At 42.2% G+C, this 19,166-nt stretch overlaps 1 protein-coding gene across 5 annotated transcripts in view; it reads left to right on the top strand.

Annotated features, from left to right (window-relative positions):
- The window catches only part of ELOVL5 (ELOVL fatty acid elongase 5), a 97,423-nt gene that overhangs the window by 30,017 nt on the left and 48,240 nt on the right, over positions 1-19,166 (top strand). For all 5 annotated transcript variants that reach the window (XR_013332390.1, XR_013332391.1, XM_077752849.1 and 2 more), the window contains one exon: positions 18,104-18,169. Coding sequence is in view for 3 of the 5 variants with exons in the window: in XM_077752849.1 (XP_077608975.1) it covers positions 18,112-18,169 (58 nt within the window). In the remaining 2 variants the exon portion in view is untranslated. The remainder of the gene's footprint in view (positions 1-18,103; positions 18,170-19,166) is intronic.

Here is a 19,166-nt window from a genome sequence, read left to right as displayed (position 1 = left end):
TCTTGCTCTACCTGCCCAGTTTCAAGCACTAGAGCCCTTACCTGGTCTCCAGCATTTTTCACTCCCCTCCCCTCTATCCCATCCTCCACTGGCAAGCCTTAACCCAAGCATTACTCTGCAAAGCCTTACCTGACCCACTTGTCCCTACTTAAAATTGACTGTTCCTTTTTTACTCTCCCATTTCCCCCTGTACGTCCTTTATCAAGGCACCTCTGTCACTTTATTACAGTTATTTATCACTTCTCTCTTCCTTGCTAGACTCTGACATCTCTGGAGGCAGATTTATTGTCTTGTGGATTTCTCTCTCACGATGCATTCAGTGTATGTTTGATAGATGTTTGCTGCTGATAATAAAAATAGCTGTGATGAATTTGAGGTACGTTTGCATTGTGCCAGCTGTTTTATATAATCTCATTTAATTCTCCCAACAACCCCATGAGGTATAGGCATTATTTTGCACATGTTTATAGATCAGAAAACTGAGGTCTATACAGGCTAGCAGCTTTCCAAGCCTTTTATGTTACAGTGTTGTGTCAGAGAACAGGTTATAACTTAATTTATGCATATTACAGGTTATATTTTCTCACAGAAATAGTGAGACTCTGTGATCCTATAGGTGCCATTTCACTATGAGTTTGGTGGTATGGGGCCAATCTGGAGATCTGTCAACCACATACAGCTAGGATTCTTAATTTGGGGACGGGGGTCCCTAGGACTCGGAAGACTCTGAATGTTAGTTTTATCATTTTGGGATACAGAGAATGTCTCTTTTGCTTTAGTCACATTTTTACAATTGGTGTGGGAATCCCCAAAAAGTTAATAACTACTAATATAGCATTATTTCAATAGAAAATAGAATTTTCCAAAGACCAGAAGATTAGTTTACAAGTTAACATCTGGAACACAGCCCTTTCATCCAGATTATGTGTTTTGATAACTTGAATGAATGAAAACTACTCACCTCAGATACCAGGTTTGTTTGTTGGTTTTTTTAAAGTATTAGTTTTCAGGGAACCTGGATGGCTCAGTTAGTTAAGTGTCTGACTCTTGATTTTGGCTCAGGTCATGATCTAACGGTGGTGGGATCGAGCCCTGTTTCAGGCTCGGCACTGGTTGTGGAGTCTGTTAAGATTCTCTCTCTCCCTTTTCTCCCTTTGCCTCTCCCCCACTCTTGCTCTCTCTCTGTCTCTCTGTCTCTGTCTCTCTCTCTCACACACACACACACACACACACACTCGCACACACACAGATCTGTGAGAAATAAATGTCCATTATTGAAAGTACCCGCCTGTGGGATTTTGTTATAGCAGCCTGAGCATCCGCTCCCTTCTCCTACCTGGTGCCACATATTGTTCTTGTCTGAAAAAAAGTCACTGGAAAAAAACCATAGTACATTTTAAACATGTCACTGCTTCTGTAGTCACAGTAATTTTCAAGTAACTGTTTTCATTTGATTCTTCATAGGAAAATGTGATAGCTTTTCTAGATCAAAGCAGGATATTAAGTATTATTTTATATGGATTCCCCCCTCCCACCACCACCACTGATTAAATGTTCTTGCCTTTCAGAGGTGGGGGGAGGGTTGAGCTGTTGCTGATATGTGCTAAATTTGTGTTTTGAAATGAACTAGCAAATGTGGATTCCAACTGGATGACAGCTAGATTTCTGAGTTTAGGGGAAAGAACCATGTTCTCTTCTCTCTACCACCTACCATAATCCCGTAAACATCTGCTATTCAGTAAAGCCATGTTGTTAAACAATGATATATATCATTCTGCAACGTAAATTCTTTCCCTAAAATTTTCACCTGATTGACTTCTCCTGGAATTTTTGACAAGTTCTGTGCACAAATAGGTGTGTGTTTTTTCCTTCTTCACTATGTTCTTAATTTTCATTTTGAGATTTGTTAGTGTCTCTCTTGGTGCTCGGGCTGTAGGTGAGCACCTAATTGACTTCATGTTAATTTGATCACTGGCTTCCCATTTTTTCATCTTGTTACAGCAAAATGGCTTTTATGACAGCTCAGAGTTGAATATTGGTACTTGGGGAGAATTGAAATGAAGGTGAAATCTTGTTATTAGCCAGTCAGAATATTCAGTTACATTAATATGACTTACTAAAATGCTTGCATTTCCACTAAAATGTAATCGCCTTAGGGCCAGATACTCAGCACTTCACCTTTAATGGTTGTCAAGGGGGGTTTAAACACAGTGGCACATTTGTTGCAAGTAGCACTCGAAAAGAAGCACAGCATTGCTTTCCAGAGAGGGTTACAGAAGAGGCCATCTCAGCTTTTTCTGGAGTGCCTGTGTCCTCAGGAGAGCCACGGCAGATCACACGTGTGACTGACTCACCCCACCGAACTGCGAAAGCACATCACGATAGGACTACTCCGCGATATAAAAGTGCTTCTTTACCACTTCCCTTCTCTGTGCATTGACACAAAAATGATCCAAAAGATAGAAGAAAGCACCGTTTTGATTTTTCATAGCGCAGTAAGCTTTTTGTTAATCTTTCATTATCAGAAAACATCTAGAATCTGACAGCTCACAGGGATTGCTATCTAAAGCTTTCTGCGTTCCATTTATGAGAATGGAAAGTCGCAAGGAAATGGCAGGTTGCAGGAACTTATCTAAACCATAGAGGCAAGTGTATTTACAGGTTTATCCCAACTTTCTATGCCTGCTCATCTGTAGTCCTATAAAACGGGATTCAGCATTCATCATCCTGACTCTGAAACACTCAGGGATCACAAAATGCCTCAGAATTGTCAGAGATTAAATTTTATTTAGGAAGATTTTATTAGTTTTAGTTTTTGGTGCTTGTTGTTGAAGTAAGCTCTACACCAGCATGGAGCTTGAACTCCTAACCTTGAGATCAAGAGTCATATGCTCTACTCACTGAGCCAGCCAAGTACCCCTAGGAAGATTTTATTTGATATATTTAGTGATATCCTTATTCTATGAAAACTGACCCATGTGAGCTGTATGATCCCTTGAGGTGAAACAGAACATGAGACTGATCCAAAAAGTATTCCCGGGGCACCTGGGTGGCTCCTGTCAGTTGAATGTCCAGTTTCAGCTCAGGTCATAATCTTGAGGTTGGTCAGTTTGAGCCCCACATCTTAGTAAATTCTTAGTCTTACTTATTGGCTTGTTTTCCTCACTTTTGTGGGTCTTTGTTTAATTAAACTTTTTATTTTGAGATTATTCTAGATTCCTAAGCAATTGTAAGAAGTAATGAGAGATCCCAAGTACCCTTTTCCCAGTTTCCCCTGCAGAACTGTAATCTCGTGTCACAAGCAGGATACTGACATTGTCACAGTCAAGATACAGACTTCTAGCCACATCTGCTTCCCTCCTGCCTTCGCACCATCTCTAACCGCAGGCAGACACTCTTCTCTTCTTCACCTCTAAGTTTGTCATTTCAGAATTATTATGTAAATGGATTGGCAGTTTTCACTCAGTTTAATTCTCTGGAATTTCATCCAGGTTGTTAACATGTATCAATAGAGTTCTCTTTTTTATTGCTGAGTAATGTTCATGGTAGGATTTTTCCAGTTTGGGGCTATAATGAATAACACTGCTGTGACCAGGTACAGGTTTTTGTGTGAACATAGGTTTTCATTTCTCGAAAGACTCAGTAATCTAGAAATGGGCTTGAGAATGCAAAATTTTAGTCTTGTTTTTAAAGTTTGTCTCCTTTATTAAACTTCTTTAAAAAGTTCAAGTGCATCTAATTCCAGAGCATTTTTATTACCTCAGAAACGCCACGTACGTCAGCACTTTTCACTCCCTCTATTCTTCTCCCAGCCCCAGGCAACTACTAGCATACTTTCTCTCTGTACAGATTTGCCAATTCTCGATATTTCAGGTAAATGGAGTTATATAATATGTGACCTTTTTTGTCTGGATTCCTTTACTTAGCCTAACGTTTTCAGGGTTCATTCATGTAGCATGTGTGTATCAATACTTCTTTTTATCACTGAAAAACATTCCATTGTATGGATGTGTACTATATTTTGTTCATTCATCAGTTGATGGACATTTGGGTTGTTTCCATTTTCGGGCTGTTATAAATAATGCCACTGTGAATATTTATTTGTGTGCCAGTTTTTGCTCAGACATACGTTTTTATTTCTCTTGGGTGTCTACCTAGAGGTAGAATTGCTGGATGGTAAGGTAGTTCTGTGTTTCACTCTATGAGAACCTGCCAGACTATTTTCACAGCACACATACAGTTAACAGTCCCACCAGCAGTGTATGAGTGTTCCAATTTCTCCATATCCTTGCCATATCTGTAATTGTCTGTCATATGTATATAGTCATCCCAGTGGGTGTTACATGGATCTTCCTAAAAGGAACAGGGCCAGAGCTCTTCGAGCAATGCTAACTTGCTGGTAGGTGGTCCTCCTGACATATGAAAACCCCTTAGGACACTAATGCTGACGTTCTCACTGGTGCCAGCTGGCTGTCTCTGGGCTTCTGTAGGAGAGGAAATTGTGAACCTGCCTTCCCCTTCTGTCAGAGCACTTGACCTGGTATATACAGCTCTGGGAGGAGCCCACCCAGTTTGGCTGGCAGCTCTTTGAGCCATGTTGGAGGCCTAGAAGACCGAGGAGCCCCAAGGGGAGTACCAACCCATCAGTCCTGGACTCAGTGGCTATTTTGAAAGAGAAGTTTGCAGAAACTCTTCTGTAGAAAAATGTCTGTGCTATATTATATTATACGAAGAGAAATTTAATTTTTTTTACAGAAAAAAAAACCAGACTTGGATACTGTGAGATATAGAAAGATTTGTGGTTTTCATTTTCATAGGTGACGTTTCAAAATATATTTTGCAGGTCATAAGCTGACAAAGTGGGAACTTTAAAATGTACTTAAAAAAAAAAACCAACTGCATGGTGATTTGCAAAGAGCCTGAGTTGTGGATATAGTAATCACCTTTTCTCAGTGTGCCTGGGACTGTCCTGGGCCTTTTTTCCCACTTACTTTGTATCTCAGGAAGCCCTGAAATTCCAATAACTAGCATGGTAGGCCACCCCAAGTTCTAAAACCTGTAGATAAGTAAATGGCTCTGTTTGTTTGTTGTTTGACCAACTTACCTAAACACTCTGAGCTTTTAGTTTCCTCATCTAAAAACTAAGGATAATTCCTTACTGAGTCTCTGAAAAGCTGGGTATGCAGTAATCAAAAAATGTTAGCTCCCTTGTCTGTTAACTCTCAGGCTAGTAACAAAAGTATTATATTGTTTTCATAACCAAATTCTATACTTCAGATAGCAAACCTTTTCATTTCCTTATCAGTTCCAACTCAGGGTGAAGGGAGCATTTATTCTTAAGGGCCATGCTGCCAGTTGGTGCCTTGATCATGTGTCATAACCAATAGGAAAGGGAAAAAGGAGAGTCGACATTGAAGAACCTCCCCTCTCAACCCCACTGGCCTGTTAGTTTCTAAGCCTTGTATCTGTTGCTGAGTAACCAGTTATTGCAAAGATTAACAGCTGAAGCCAGCAATCCTTTATCTCCCTCAGTCTCCGGGGTTCAGGAATCCCACAGAGGCTTAGCCCTGTGGTTCTGGCTCAGGGTTTTTCAAGCAGCTGTAGGTGTGCTCTCCCCGCCCCTCCCCACAAAGCCCCCTGGGGTCAGAGGTCTGCTGCCAGGCTCACTCAGGTGGTCACTGGGAGAGGGTCTCAGGTCTTGCCATGCTGGCCTCCCCCAAAGGACTGCTCACAACATGGCAGCTGGCTTTCTCTAGGGCTGGTGATCTGAAAAAGAGACAGAGGAACACGGGGACTGACCAGCATGGAAGTCACAATGATTTTAAAAGCCTAATCCAAGAAGTGCCATGCCATCCCCTTCACTATTTTCCATTGGTTGTACACAGAAGCCTGGTTCACTGTGGGAGTGGGTTGTTTGGGGATGGGCATCTTAAAGGCTTCCCTTTCACAGATACCACATTCACTGAAAGGAACCTTGACCCTCTAAGTTGTTTATTTGTTTGTTTGTTTAACTTTCATTTATTGTTGAGAGACAGAGACAGAGTATGAGCAGGGGAGGGACAGAGAGAAAGGGAGACACAGAATCTGAAGCAGGTTCCAGGCTCCAGGCTCTGAATAGAGCCCGATGTGGGACTCGAACTGTGAGATCATGACCTGAGCCAAAGTCGGACACCTAACCAACTGAGCCACCCAGGTACCCAGGAACCTTGGCCATCTAATCCAGATAATGAAACCAGTCAGAAATGGCTCAGTGTAGGACTGATGATAACAGGGCCCAAGCCAGAGCCCACATATCCGCCAATGCCCACATTCTTCCCATTGTCCACTTCATCTCCTTCCAAGGAGTACACATAATTGGCTGTGGCCAAGAATGTGCCATGATTTCCGGTGGTGGCAGCCATTCAGTGGCATCCCACACTGCCCAGTTCAGTTCAGTTAAACAGGTAGTTACTCAGTTCCTTCTGTGTGTCCAGAACACCTGCTGAGTGAGCGAGAAGTTCAGTGTCCTCACCGAACTTGGCACGTTTGGCCACCACTGATGCTTGCTTGGCTCAGGAGGTGGTGGGGATTAGGTCTCTCTCTTACTGACAGACATTCCAGACTAGGCAAAGAGAATTTAGAGTGCTTTAATGCATGCTGCTTATATGTGATATGTCCTGTGTAACACAGTGTCTGAAAGATAAGAGAACTGATTTCTAACTTAATGGAGTTTTATTTCCACTTGAGAGATGAGTTGAAAGGGAAGGATTTTGTTGTTGTTGGTTGTTTTTCCTGGTGGGTGGAGTTAGCGCAAATGGAATTGTAACAAAATTTGTTAGAATGAAATATGGTTTGTCCTTGAGACCCCAGTCTTTGCCTAGACTCTCGGTGTAATGCAGTATATGGATACTGTCTGGGTGACAGAAGTTCAAGAACCAGAGGGGATTTACTAGCGTCCAAAAGCCCAATTTATATATGTATATATAGCAGCGGTTCCCAAAGAAGGCTGTTCATCTCAATTACCTCAGTAACTTTTCAAAAAGACAAATTTCTCAGTCTCTAGACTGTTGAATCAGGATTTCTAAGAGTGGGTGCCAGAAATTCTAGGGGTGGGACCACAGTGTTGTGTTTTTTAAAGCCTCCTGAGTGATTCTCAGATGCACATGAATTTGAGAACTCTGATTTGAAACTCTAAAAGGCACGAAGGCATTCATTCACTCATTCGTTCATGGTTTCCACCAGTAATCAGCCATCTGTCAGGCATCGATCCAGGCTCTCTGGAGATAACAAATGGAAACATCAGAGCGTTGCCCTTGAAGAGCTTAGCACTTCATTAGGATTGTGAACAAATGAACAGATAATTACAGTATAACTGATAATCACATCATTTAAAATATAAGCCTATAATTTTATCACTGATTGAGATATAGTGGAAGTGGTGATGAGCATATGAAAAAGGCAAGGAGGATTTTGTTGCTCTCTTCTCCATCATCTTCCCATTTAGGGAAGATATCTGGGGACTCTTTGTTGCTAAGTATCATAGGTGATGTTTTTTAACTTGATAATGTTATTTAAAATGATATTAATCGGAGCACCGGGGTGGCTCAGTCCATTAAGTGTCCCACTCATGAGTTCGAGCTCCACTTCAGGCTCTGCACTGACAGCAGAGAGCCTACTTGGGATATTCTCTCTGCCACTCCCCTGCGCTTGTTCTTGTGAATGCATTCTCTCTCTCTCTCTCTGTCTCTCAAAAATAAATAAACTTTTTTTTAAATCTAAAAGTTAATTTCTCATTCTCATAGATATGAACTCAGACAATCTTTATACATATTGTCACCATGCTTTTAATAAGCATATAAAGATGTTTCTGTGAAAGTTTACGTGGGATGTTTTAAGAGCAATTGATCATAGGGTAGGAAAACTGGCTTCACACTTTGTCTCCACCCAAGCCCTGTGACCTTTGTCAACTCAGCTACCTCCCTAGTTGTAATAAATGAATAAATTTATCGGGCATCTTCCATATGTGAGTTGCTGGGCGCACAAAAAAAGGCATCTTAGATACAGACTGCCTTCCACTCTGTACTGAAGATAGTATGAACACTGAACTTCCCTCCCACTCATAGAGGGGTCTATAACAGCATCCTCTTAACATTCCAGAGAAATTTATCTAGAATCTCTTAAAAGTCTCCATATTCACAAGTGTCATTATGGCATGTGATCCATCCAAAATATGGAATATCCGAGCTGCGAGTGGTGGATATGAGCATGTTTCATTGGCTGTGGCCTTTGCAGGGAACTCTGATTTCTGACTTTGCAAATAGTCAGAAATAATTTTTCTGACTATTGAGTCAGAATAATTGACTGCAAAATTGGTCAGTGCGAAAGGTCTTTGTAATAAGGATAAGAACACATATATATGCAATATGTATTGTGTGCCATGCACTCACTATGCGAAGTATTTGGCATATATTAATTTATGTAATCATATGAGGAATGTACTTTAATTGTTTTATAAATAACAAAACCAAGGCATGAAAGAGCAGGTCCCTTGCCCAAGCCCCCATGGCTAGTAAGTGATGGAGCAGGGAATTGAACCCAGGCTGTGTGGCTCTGGAGCATGTTCTCCTACCCAGTGCTTCCCCGAAGTGATCGGCTCACACTATATAGTACTGGACATTTCAAGAAGGCAGGGTCACGTCAGTAGCACTTCCTAACCAAGCAGTGTGCTGTGTAGCACATTGTAGGCATTTGTCGAATACTTGTTAACTCAGATGACTGGTAAAGAGTAGTTCCTCTGTGAGAGTTTTTGGGAGTGCAAAAATAAAACCAGTCACAGGGATGACCCGATCCCAGCACCTGATCTTTTGCCTTGGTCTCTCACTGCCACCTTATGGGTATTAATTATTTATTGTCAGCAAAGAGAGCAGAGTTCTGAGCCATCTGCAGCCCTCTGGCCTTCGTCCACCAGCAGGGAGTATTCTTTGTGTATCTTAGCATGGTCTTTCAAGCATGGTCTTTTCATGATGACTTCAAGCAGAAGTCATCACCTTTTCTTACTCTGGTTTTAAGTCAGAATGAAGTTGTCATCTTTAAGGTAACAGAATTCTACAAGAATAATTTTCTTTTCCAGTGAACCCCTCTCCAGACACTTGTTGGGTAAGTAGGTTGGTGTGTGGGGCCCTTTCCTCCCCCTCCTGTGAACGTGGGAAAGAACTTTGAACTTGACGGCACATTCTGTTCTTTAGCTGTGGATGAGAATTCCCCTAGAGAAAAGTTGGAAGTCTATGTTACTCTCCCACTTCCCACTGCTGAAAAATGTATCTACATCTGAATTCTCAGATTGAGTATATTTTTGAATTGCCTTCCAAAATTAGAAAAATACATCTCTTTCTCTCTTTCTGAAGAAATTCCCTCTGCTGTTTACGGGGGTGGGGGTGGGGGGTAAATCATCATGGTATTTTGTTGTTTGTTTCACACCTTATGAGGAGAACCTCTCTGTCAGAGCTCCACATCCCTAACACTGAGGAGCTCTTCTCTGGGGAACACCTTCTATAACTAGGACTTAGTCCATGTTTTAGGAAGCTGTCATTGTGGGCCAGTGTGTGTCACTGCTTAATGCTGTCATCCCTTTTTTTTATTTTGCAATAGGTTTATCTCATTTAGGTACCACCAGTAGATAATTGTTGCACACATAGAACAAGTTGGAGTACTTGTCCTTTGAGGGATGTGGGCTTTACTTGAGAAGTGCAGAGTATGTTCCCATAATACCTGAAAACATAACTATCCAAGTTGAAGTTTGCTGTTTGCTAAATGAGTTGTTAAGACAGCAAAGCCATAAGAGGCCAAAGAGAGGGAGCCTTTGCATCACCTGATCTGGGCCTTGGAGAAGGGTTGACAGTGAAGACAAGGGAGAGCAGGAAGGAAAGACCCATAGATAAGTCACTGGAGAGCAAAGCCACCGGGGTGACTCCACTGCTTTGGAAGACTGTCCTTCTCCCACAGTGATGCAAATAGTACCTCTTAATTAACTGGTAACAAACAAGGGGCTGGAGACTGACACTTCTCTTTTAACCTGTCTGATCTTACCTGTGTACTAAAGAAACCTGATTATCGCAACATTTATAACCCACCTCTCCTTGAATTAAACATACGAGAAGGAAGCTGTTCAGGTGTCTTTGGCCATGTGGCTAACCCGAAGCAGTCCTTCGTAGTGCATATCGGTGCTCTAATTTGGCAGTTATTTATCTAAAGCTCCGAATAGGACTGTGTTCTCTCTCTACATGCATGATGTATGATAAGACACATGATTGTGTCGGAGTGTTAACAAGAGTTTCTTATTTCTTAGCATGGAGGTTAGAAAGTATGGGAATTCTACAGTAAAAAAGAACAAACATAGATTCATGGGTCGGCAGAGTGACAGTACCATGGTTGATGTGGAAGATAGTTTCTCTTGAGCCAAGATTTAATCCAGAGTTATCATTTATTTAGATGCCAGCATTCTATAGGAATTCTGTTGTCCATTTTTTTCCCTAGCTGAAAGCTTGCTAGTACTTAGCTATTTCCTTTATGGTCTTTTTGACAGTGTTTTTATATTTAATATTTTAATTTTAACATTTCTGAACAAGGTATCATTTATGGTCCTCCTCTCATTCTGGACTTGATTTTCTCCAACCTAGAAAAACCTTTTTATATTCCGGAAACAGTCTTGTGACTACCAAATTAAAGCACTATTTGATTTTTCGTGTTATTGGCAGCCAACTTGAAGAATGTTCCCATGCCTGCATAATGCAAGTTGACTGTTAAAGAGATGAAGGGGTAGGAGAAGAAAAAATGGAGGGAAATTTCATCCTGAACCCTTGTAGCTCAAATAACTCATTTTTAGATGAACTGTGACAATTCAAAAAATAAATAAAACAGGATATGATGAGGAAGTTATACTAAACAGTAGTTAAACGTCTGCAGTAAACACATTTTTAAGCCAAAAGTAATGTGACTACACTGATACCCCAGAAAAAGAAATTTTCGCGGCAAGCTGCCTGCTGCCTGTTACCATTGCCTTAGCAGCAAGAAAAGCCAAGACTTGACCTTAAAGATCTTTACTACTGTGAGTTTAGAAAATTAACTTTCTTCACTATCATAATTTTTAAAAAATCTTACTGTCTTTTAAAGCCAATTTGCCCTAAGATCTTAGTACTTTGTTGTTGCTGATCAGCCTTCCCACTTACTCCTGCCCCAGAGGTAAACAGCCAAGATGATTAGGGTTTGCATTCTTTTTTTTTTTTTTAATGTTTATTTATTTTTGAGAGACCGAGCACAAGCAGGTATGGGGCAAAGAGGAGACACAGAATCTAAAGAAGGCTCCAGGCTCTGAAGTATTAGCACAGAACCCGATGAAGGGCGTGAGATCATGACCTGAGCTGCTTAACCAACTGAACCACCCAGGCACCCCAGCATTTGCATTCTTATCAAAACCAGAAACTCATCTTGAGCACTGTGATGGGAGCAACTTTCTACACCGTCTCTCATTTACCCCAGCAACCTTTTGTCGTCCCCCCCCCCATTCTCTCCCATTTTGTTGCCCCTCTTGGGAGCCAAATAGAAAGAGGGGGTGCACTGATTGGCTTAAAGCTTATTGTGATGTCTTTTTTCCCCCCCCAAACAAGCCTCTAGCAAACTCTTTGATAATAGATCAAAGAGAACACTAATGCTTATTTAAGCTCACCTGGGCATATCCTCCTCGTGGAGGGAGCTGACAGGTGGATTTTCCACATTAGGAGGACTCTCTTTCGAGGATGCTGTTTTTGCCTTTTTGGGTTCTGCTTATGTCAGTATGTCCAGGTTTCTGCCTTTTGTGCAGGGGTAGTTCCTGTGTTTTCTCTTACATTCAGGCCTGAGGCTCACCTCAATCCTAAACTCTTAGCATATGTGGGAGGAAATTGTCCCAGGACACAGAGTTAATACTTGATTCAGGTACTCTCTCTCACACCCACTTAGAATGTAGTAATTTATGGAGAGTGACCAGCCCCGATTAATCAATTTCCTTAGTGGGATACTTACAGTGAGGCAGAATTATAATACAGTTGCATGGTTACCAAAGACATTCCAGAACTTGATAGTGGGAAGTGGCTTTCAACTCAGTGTGTCTTTTGGAAATTGTGCATAAAGAGGAATTCTTTCAAATCTGTTCTAATTTCCTACTGCCTCTGTTTCCTACTCTTATCCCGTTTTTATTGTCCTGGTTTTCTGTGTGTGGCCTAGGAACTGGTGAACACTTTGAATACTGTTATGGTTGGAATTTTTTTTAATGGGTCCTATTCCTTCCCATCATGACCAGTAATTCTGGGAAGCCCTGTAGTTTGAGTGAGCAACACAGACTTAGGGTTACAGAGGACGGGGAAGTGATGTTTGGCTTGATCTCAGTGTGATCTGGTTCCTCAGAGGTGCTGACCATGCCGTTTTCCTGTCTGTGTGGGGAACCAGCCAGATCAAAGAATGGCTTATTCTGTTGCTTCATTTAGGACCCAAGCTCCTCTTCCATGGGCCCAGTGCCTGGGCTTGGTCCCTGCTAGTACAATTGTACGAAACAGCTGTGTTCCCGCTTGGCCCAGCTTGCCCCAGCTGCCAGCAGGGTGACTCGGGTCATTGAAAAGTGATGTCTCTGGCCCACTGGCATCTTGGAAGACAGGGGACAGGCCGCAGACCTGGCAGTACGGTTGGATGTCTTGTGCAGACTGGGTCATGCCATTCCCAGGATTCCAGATCACTAGGCAAAGTGTCGGGTTTTACAGAGCCCTTCGCCTCTCCTGTTCCTTTAGATAAGTGCAAAGCTGTCAAGCTGGGCCCACAGGCCACTCGGCAAGTGCCCGCCTAGCCCGGCAGCGAATAATTCATTTGCTGAGACCTTCTGTACTGGTCCCATGGCACAGCAGATAGCTCAGCAAGGGAGACGGGGAGCAAAAGGGCCTGGTGCTGGCAGGCAGCCTCAGCCAGGGGGATGAGGGGGCAGTGGCAGCGAGCGCGATTAAGGTTTGGCATCTTCTGTTCTCCGCCTTTTGGGCACATGCTCTCTGCAAGTTGTGCCATGTGGTTGCTTTCTGCGGACCAGCACAGAGTGAGCTCCGGGTGCCAGGAGGGTTGTGGGGGGCAGAAGGCCTCCCTCACTGCTGCCATCCCCTGCCCCTGGCCTTGCCTGTGGCCTCCAAGCCTGCCAGGCACGTGCTGGCCTTGGAGCCATTGCATTCTCCTGTCCCTCTACCTGGAGGGCCTTGTGCTCTGATGCTCTGTCCACTTGGGTGTCTGCTCGCTTGTCACTTTCTCTAACCACGTTTTCCACAGTAGATCCCATCCTATGATCCTGCCCTCTTTTCCCTGCTATATGATGTTCTTGCTGAGAGTCGCTTTACATAATAGTGTGTGTGTATGTGTGTGCGTGTGCGTGTGTGTGTGTGTCTCCACCAGTCTACAATTCTGTCTTGTTCCCTGCTGCATCCATCAGGGCCTCCGTGCCCTTGGCATTGGGTAAGTGGACGGTGTGAGTAAGCAAGTGCCCACCTGGTACTGGGAGATGCTGGCTACATGGCTGGCTGGACGGAACCCGGAGCTTATACTGAGTCAATAAGGAAAATAAACCTTTGGCGACTGTCTCTTGGTAACCTGTGAAAAAAACAACCGTGTCTGACGGGTTACGGTATGTGTCCGGCCGTGGGCGTGGGGGCGAGAGTTTGGGGGAAACCTTTAACACGTCAGAGTCCGGCCCAGAATCGGGCCTGTGGCTCATGGTCAGGACTCTAGTGACCAAGGCCCTGTGCGCCAGGGGCCGCCTCGGCCCCTCCTTTCTCCCCTGCACCGGAAACGTTTCAGGAGCGATGCAGCACTCACGTGTTACTCTCCCTGCGTGCCCTCTCGGAGCAGGTCTGGCTGGCTGCTTCGCGGGTTCCCAGATTTGCCTGGGAGAAGCTTTGCCAACCTGAGATGGGAATTCTCAAGCTCAGAAAAAGTGCAGTCTAAGAACAAAGGTGCTGTCTGTGAGAAAATCGCCTCTCGAGTGTGCTTTTGTTAGAGGTGTCTCGTCCCAGAAAGACGGAGGAGTGCTTCTGAGGCCGCCAGCTTGAGGGGCTCTGCACCGTGTGGGTTCATACTGGGATTACTCGGGACAGATGGCTGGTGACAAAATTCTTTAATATCTCCAAATACTAAATTTCACAGCTTCTTCTGGTAACCTGCTGCTGGCTTCCGTATTCTTGGACTGAGACTTTACCTTATGTTTAGGCAAGCTGCTTTTCTGTTGCTGGGATGGTAGCCTGGGTTGTCACTTTGAACTACGTGCTAGGCATGCAGCTTACAACTGTAGGTCATGCCACCAGTCCTGGGCCTCAGTTTTTCCAAGACCACTGATGTTCTCCCCACTCCCAACTCCATCCTACTGTCTGTTTCCCATCATTTGTAACTTTTTTTTTCTTACTTGTTTCCACCTTTTCTGTATCTTCCTTACATTAAAAAGGCAGGCGGTGGGGGGAGGGGGGACAAGTGCACCTGAGTGACTCAGTCTGGTAAGTGGCCAACTTTGGCTCAGGTCATGATCTTGCAGTCTGTGGGTTCAAGCCCTACATTGGGTTCTGTGCTGACAGCTCAGAGCCTGGAGCCTGCTTCAGATTTGTGTCTTCTTCTCTCTTTGCCTCTACTCTGCTCGTACTCTGTCTCTCTGTCTCTCAGTCTCTCAAAATAATAAATAAAGATTAAGAAAGAAATAGTGGTTACAGCCCCTCTGAAAGTTATCTTCGTTAAAATTTAGAATGATTCCATTATTACTTTTGTCAGGCATCTTTCCTAATGTTAGATCCCAGAATACTGTTATTTGAATGTTATCTTCATGACTTGGTGTTAAATATACAGCTTGTCTTAGTATGCATTATTCTAACATCTACTCATTTGCTAGATGAGTTTGGTGTTGGTTTATAGCATCTGGCTTCTTTCCACACCATGAATGTCTAGTTTGTTCTGGGTGTCTAGGTATGCTCCTTTGTGTTTATCCCTACTTGGCAATCCTTTGTACATAGTAGAAGCCTGATAATTTGTGTATCTGATTTGTACGTTCATTTTAGCCTTGTCTTCCATGTTTAGATAATGCCTCATACTGACCAGCCCCTCTCTCATGTGATGTTATCAATGCACCCACCTTCCACTGCTGTCCCTCTGGGGGTGTTAGGACTTGAAAGGGACATTGTGGGTGGGTTATCATGATGACTAGGGACTCACTGATAGTATTGAGTACACAGGGGTCAGGGATGAAAGGCCCCTCCTGAGAAGCATGAGTGGCCATGGATGGTTGGCAGTACTCATTATGGAGTTGAACCTATTGTAGACATACAGTAGGAGACCTTTATTGAGGACCCACTGTATGCCTGGCTCTGCCCTCAGGGTCTTACATATATGAAATCATTTGATCTTTTTAACCTTTGAGGCACTTACTGTACATTTCCCCCCATTTTATAGATAGGAGATTAAATAACTGTCCAAAGTCATACTGCTAGTAGGTAGAAAAAATGGGTTGCAAACCCAAGCTGCCTGATGAAGAGCCCAGCACTGAGCCACCTAATTACCTGCCAACCTGTTGTGCCCCATACCTGCTCTCAGTGCCTTTGTGCTTAATACCTGGGTTTTATATGCGTAATGAGCTCCATTGTAAGCTATATGCCCATTAAGTAATAGCAGGATCTAGATTTCAAACTGTTTTTGGAAAAAGGTGGATTTGTCCCCAGTGGGCAGCTTATCCATCAGTAATTCATCCAGTAGTCATGGTGTTTACAACCTCATTCCTCCTTGTGCTTGTTTGCTCTGATTGAGGGTGAAGGGGACCCAGGGCCCTCCACATAGATGGCCCACCACCCATCACAGGTAAAGCTAACCATATTAGAGTGATTTTGATTTCACAAAAACATGATGTTTGTCTTCTAAAACTATGTGTTCTAGATGATTTTCAGTAGATGATGGAAAATAATTGGATATGGCTAAATTGTTTTTTTAACTGCAGGACTTTTAATAGATAAAGCATTTCTTATTTAAGGATGGCATTCTTTTTAAAAGGAATTCTGCTTAGGAAGCATAAAACTTAACCAGTTCTCAAGATTTTTAAATGTTTATTTATTTTAATTTTAATTTTGAGTGGGGGAGAGGGATAAATACATTCTTTGTTTTATTTATGTATTTATTTTAAAATAATTTATAAATGTATAAATGTATAGNGGGGGGGAAGAGGGAGGCAGAGAAAGAGGGAGACACAGAATCTGAAGCAGGCTCCAAGGCTCCAGACTCAGAGCTGTCAGCACAGACCCCCTATGTGGGGCTCAAACTCACAAGCTACAAGATCATGACCTGAGCCAAAGTTGGATGCTTAGCTGACTGAGCCACCCAGCCACCCTTCTCAAGATTTTTTAGAATGTTCTGTTCCCCAGAGAGGTTCTGTCTGATGCTCTTAGGAATACAGTATGTTAAAAAGCAATCTAATTTCTGAATTTCAGAAGGGACCTAGTACTGTGATGTGTACTTATTAAGGGACCTAATTGTTGACACTTGGACATGTGGGAGTTGGTGGCCTCCTGTTTCCAGCCAATGGGTTGAGGGAGTCCATGGTCCCTGCTCACCCCCACCCTGGGGGCAGTACAGATGTCAGAACAGAACCTGGTAACTATTGCTTTCTAAGCGTTCTTGCTGGTTCTGCCTGTCTCTTTCTTACTCCTGGCTGGATTCTCTGCCTCACTACTGCCAGCTGGACTGACTCAATTGTAACTACTAGAGTGGTGGATAAAGTAAAGTGTATCCACGAAATTAACCAAAGAGTACATATACTTCAGTGTCATAAGCCAAGGAAGAGAAGTATTGTTAAGTGATTCACAGCTTACTTAGTTAATAAAACCAGTTTTGCCTTTGCCCTTTGCAGGTAAAATATTTGTGGTTATTTCTCTAAGAGCACTGACCAGGAAAATTGAAAATATATGCCTTTTAACTTTAATATAGAAAATCTAGTCAATATGCATGTGAAAAGATGCTTAGGAATACTATAGAGGTAAATCTTAAATGGCGGGGTGGAATGGAGGGAGCTATAAAGGCTTAGAAGATGAAGGTAGATCTGTAACTATGGGTATCACTACACAGTATCTCCAAGATGTTTCAAGTGAAGGCAAGCAATAGTAATATGTACTCTCCTTGATACCACGTTGTTTTCTGTGTAATTTTTTTTTACTGTGATCTCCATAGTAAGAATATATTTTATATCACAACAAAGTACATAGTACTGATATTGTCATACTCATGTAATACAGTACAGTAACACTGAAGACTTAGGGAAATATTCATTCTCACTAGGGACAAAGCACTGTTGATTATTATTTCTATTATTATTAATAAAATTATTAATGCTACACTGACCTAATCATCTATTAATGGATTGAAATCCACAATTGTAAAAACACCCATTTGGCACGATTCCTTTTGTGCTCACAAGAGAAAAATCTCTAGAGTTATGTCCAAGAAAAGTTACTATTAGGTCCCTTTGAACAGTGGGGCTCTGGGATTGTGGTTGGAGCAAAGGGATGAAATCTGTTTTACTGTCTTTTTTCATTTTTGGTATTTGAATTTTTTATCATGGACATGAGGTATTTCTAAATAATAATGGGTGCAAATAGCAAGCAGAGGAAACCATCTTTTTACCCGTGGGCTTCCTTTCTCTAACATGGCTCTTCCTGTCTTGGCCCCAGTCTTTCATCAAGCTTCAGTTCTTGCCCAGACGGGATCGTCTCCCGTCTGCCACCTTTTTCAGCCTGGTTCCACTCTTCTCCCCTCTGAGATTCCAGCTTCATGGGAAGCATTTTTTATGGAACTGCGAAAAGAAGTTCAGAAAACCAGCACTTCATTTATAACGTGAATTCACAAGATTCTGTCTTTACTTTTGATTTCCAAATTAGACCTAACACACAAGTTACTTTGGGAATTAAAAAAAAAAAAAGCTTGAACATAACCTTTTCCATAGCACATCTTTGAAAAGGATTTGTTCTTGTTCTTTTATGAAAAAATACTGTATAAAAAGCATTTTGAGTAGAGATTAATCAATGTCTGTTTTTCTTAATAGGTTTTAAAATGGAAAATTTTGATGCATCACTTAGTACCTATTTCAAGGCATTGCTAGGCCCCCGAGGTAAGGTGGTTTTTGGTTTTGCTCCCCTCCCCTTACAGACACTTATAAATATTGTATGAAGAGATTCTAGAAAACATTAACGTCTTCTGTGAGAAGACCAACGCTTTGTCCTAGATAACAGGGGGCTTGGAGAAGTCCTGTGACAGTCTTAAAGAGTGCAGTGTCCCCTGGCTATCAGAGCAGAAACACAGCTGCTGTGACCCTCTGCTGACATTAGCTGGAGATCAAATTGTGCGGAAAGCTTGTAGCCTGAGAACGCTGCACCTTTCACCATTATTGGTGGTATGTTTCCTCAATTCTTGTGAGTCTCCAGCTGGAGCTGGGTTTCAAAATGCACTCCTCTGGTGGTTTAAAACTGTTACCCTTTTATAATTTGAAGGGCCTATTAATGTCCTTTCATGTTGTGTCACATCAGTGGGTAAATACACCTGATCTGACTTTTTATACTCCGTCATTTATTTCCTTTAAGGAAGTAAATCGGCTCCATATTGTGTTCTTTGTCATCTGTAATACCTCCTGATGTACCTATAAAGAAGGAACTTTATAGGTTTACAGAAAAAGCCATTAAAAAACTGTAAGAAGCTTTTAAACAAATGAAAAGATTGTCAGTTTCACTTATGATTTTTAAAGCAGAAAAGAAAGGAAACTTCAACTCTTAGTATGGTAGAGATGAAATGTGAGGGTGTAAAGAAAGGCCTAATTGATATGATCTCTTTGGAGGATAATTGTGTCTTTATTGAAATCAAAAAGCACATACCTTTGACTCCGCTATTTGACTCCTGAGACTTGATCCTATAGCTAACCTTGATCATTTATTGCAGAGGTGTGAATAAGGATATTCCTTTATAGCATTGCTTGTAAAGACTGGAAATAATGTACATGCCCACCAGTAGGAGACTGATTAAGTAAATAAGTGTACAGCCAAATGAGCAAAACTAAGTTGATCATTTTATATATCCTTGTGTTGAGATAATGCCTTATTTCAGCTTTATGGGAC

This window comes from Crocuta crocuta, unplaced genomic scaffold, assembly GCF_008692635.1.
Source record: "Crocuta crocuta isolate KB4526 unplaced genomic scaffold, BGI_CrCroc_1.0 scaffold291, whole genome shotgun sequence".
NCBI classification, from domain to species: domain Eukaryota; kingdom Metazoa; phylum Chordata; class Mammalia; order Carnivora; family Hyaenidae; genus Crocuta; species Crocuta crocuta.
The sequence above is the reverse complement of the archived record's forward strand: the minus strand, read 5'-3'. Positions and strand labels throughout refer to the sequence as shown.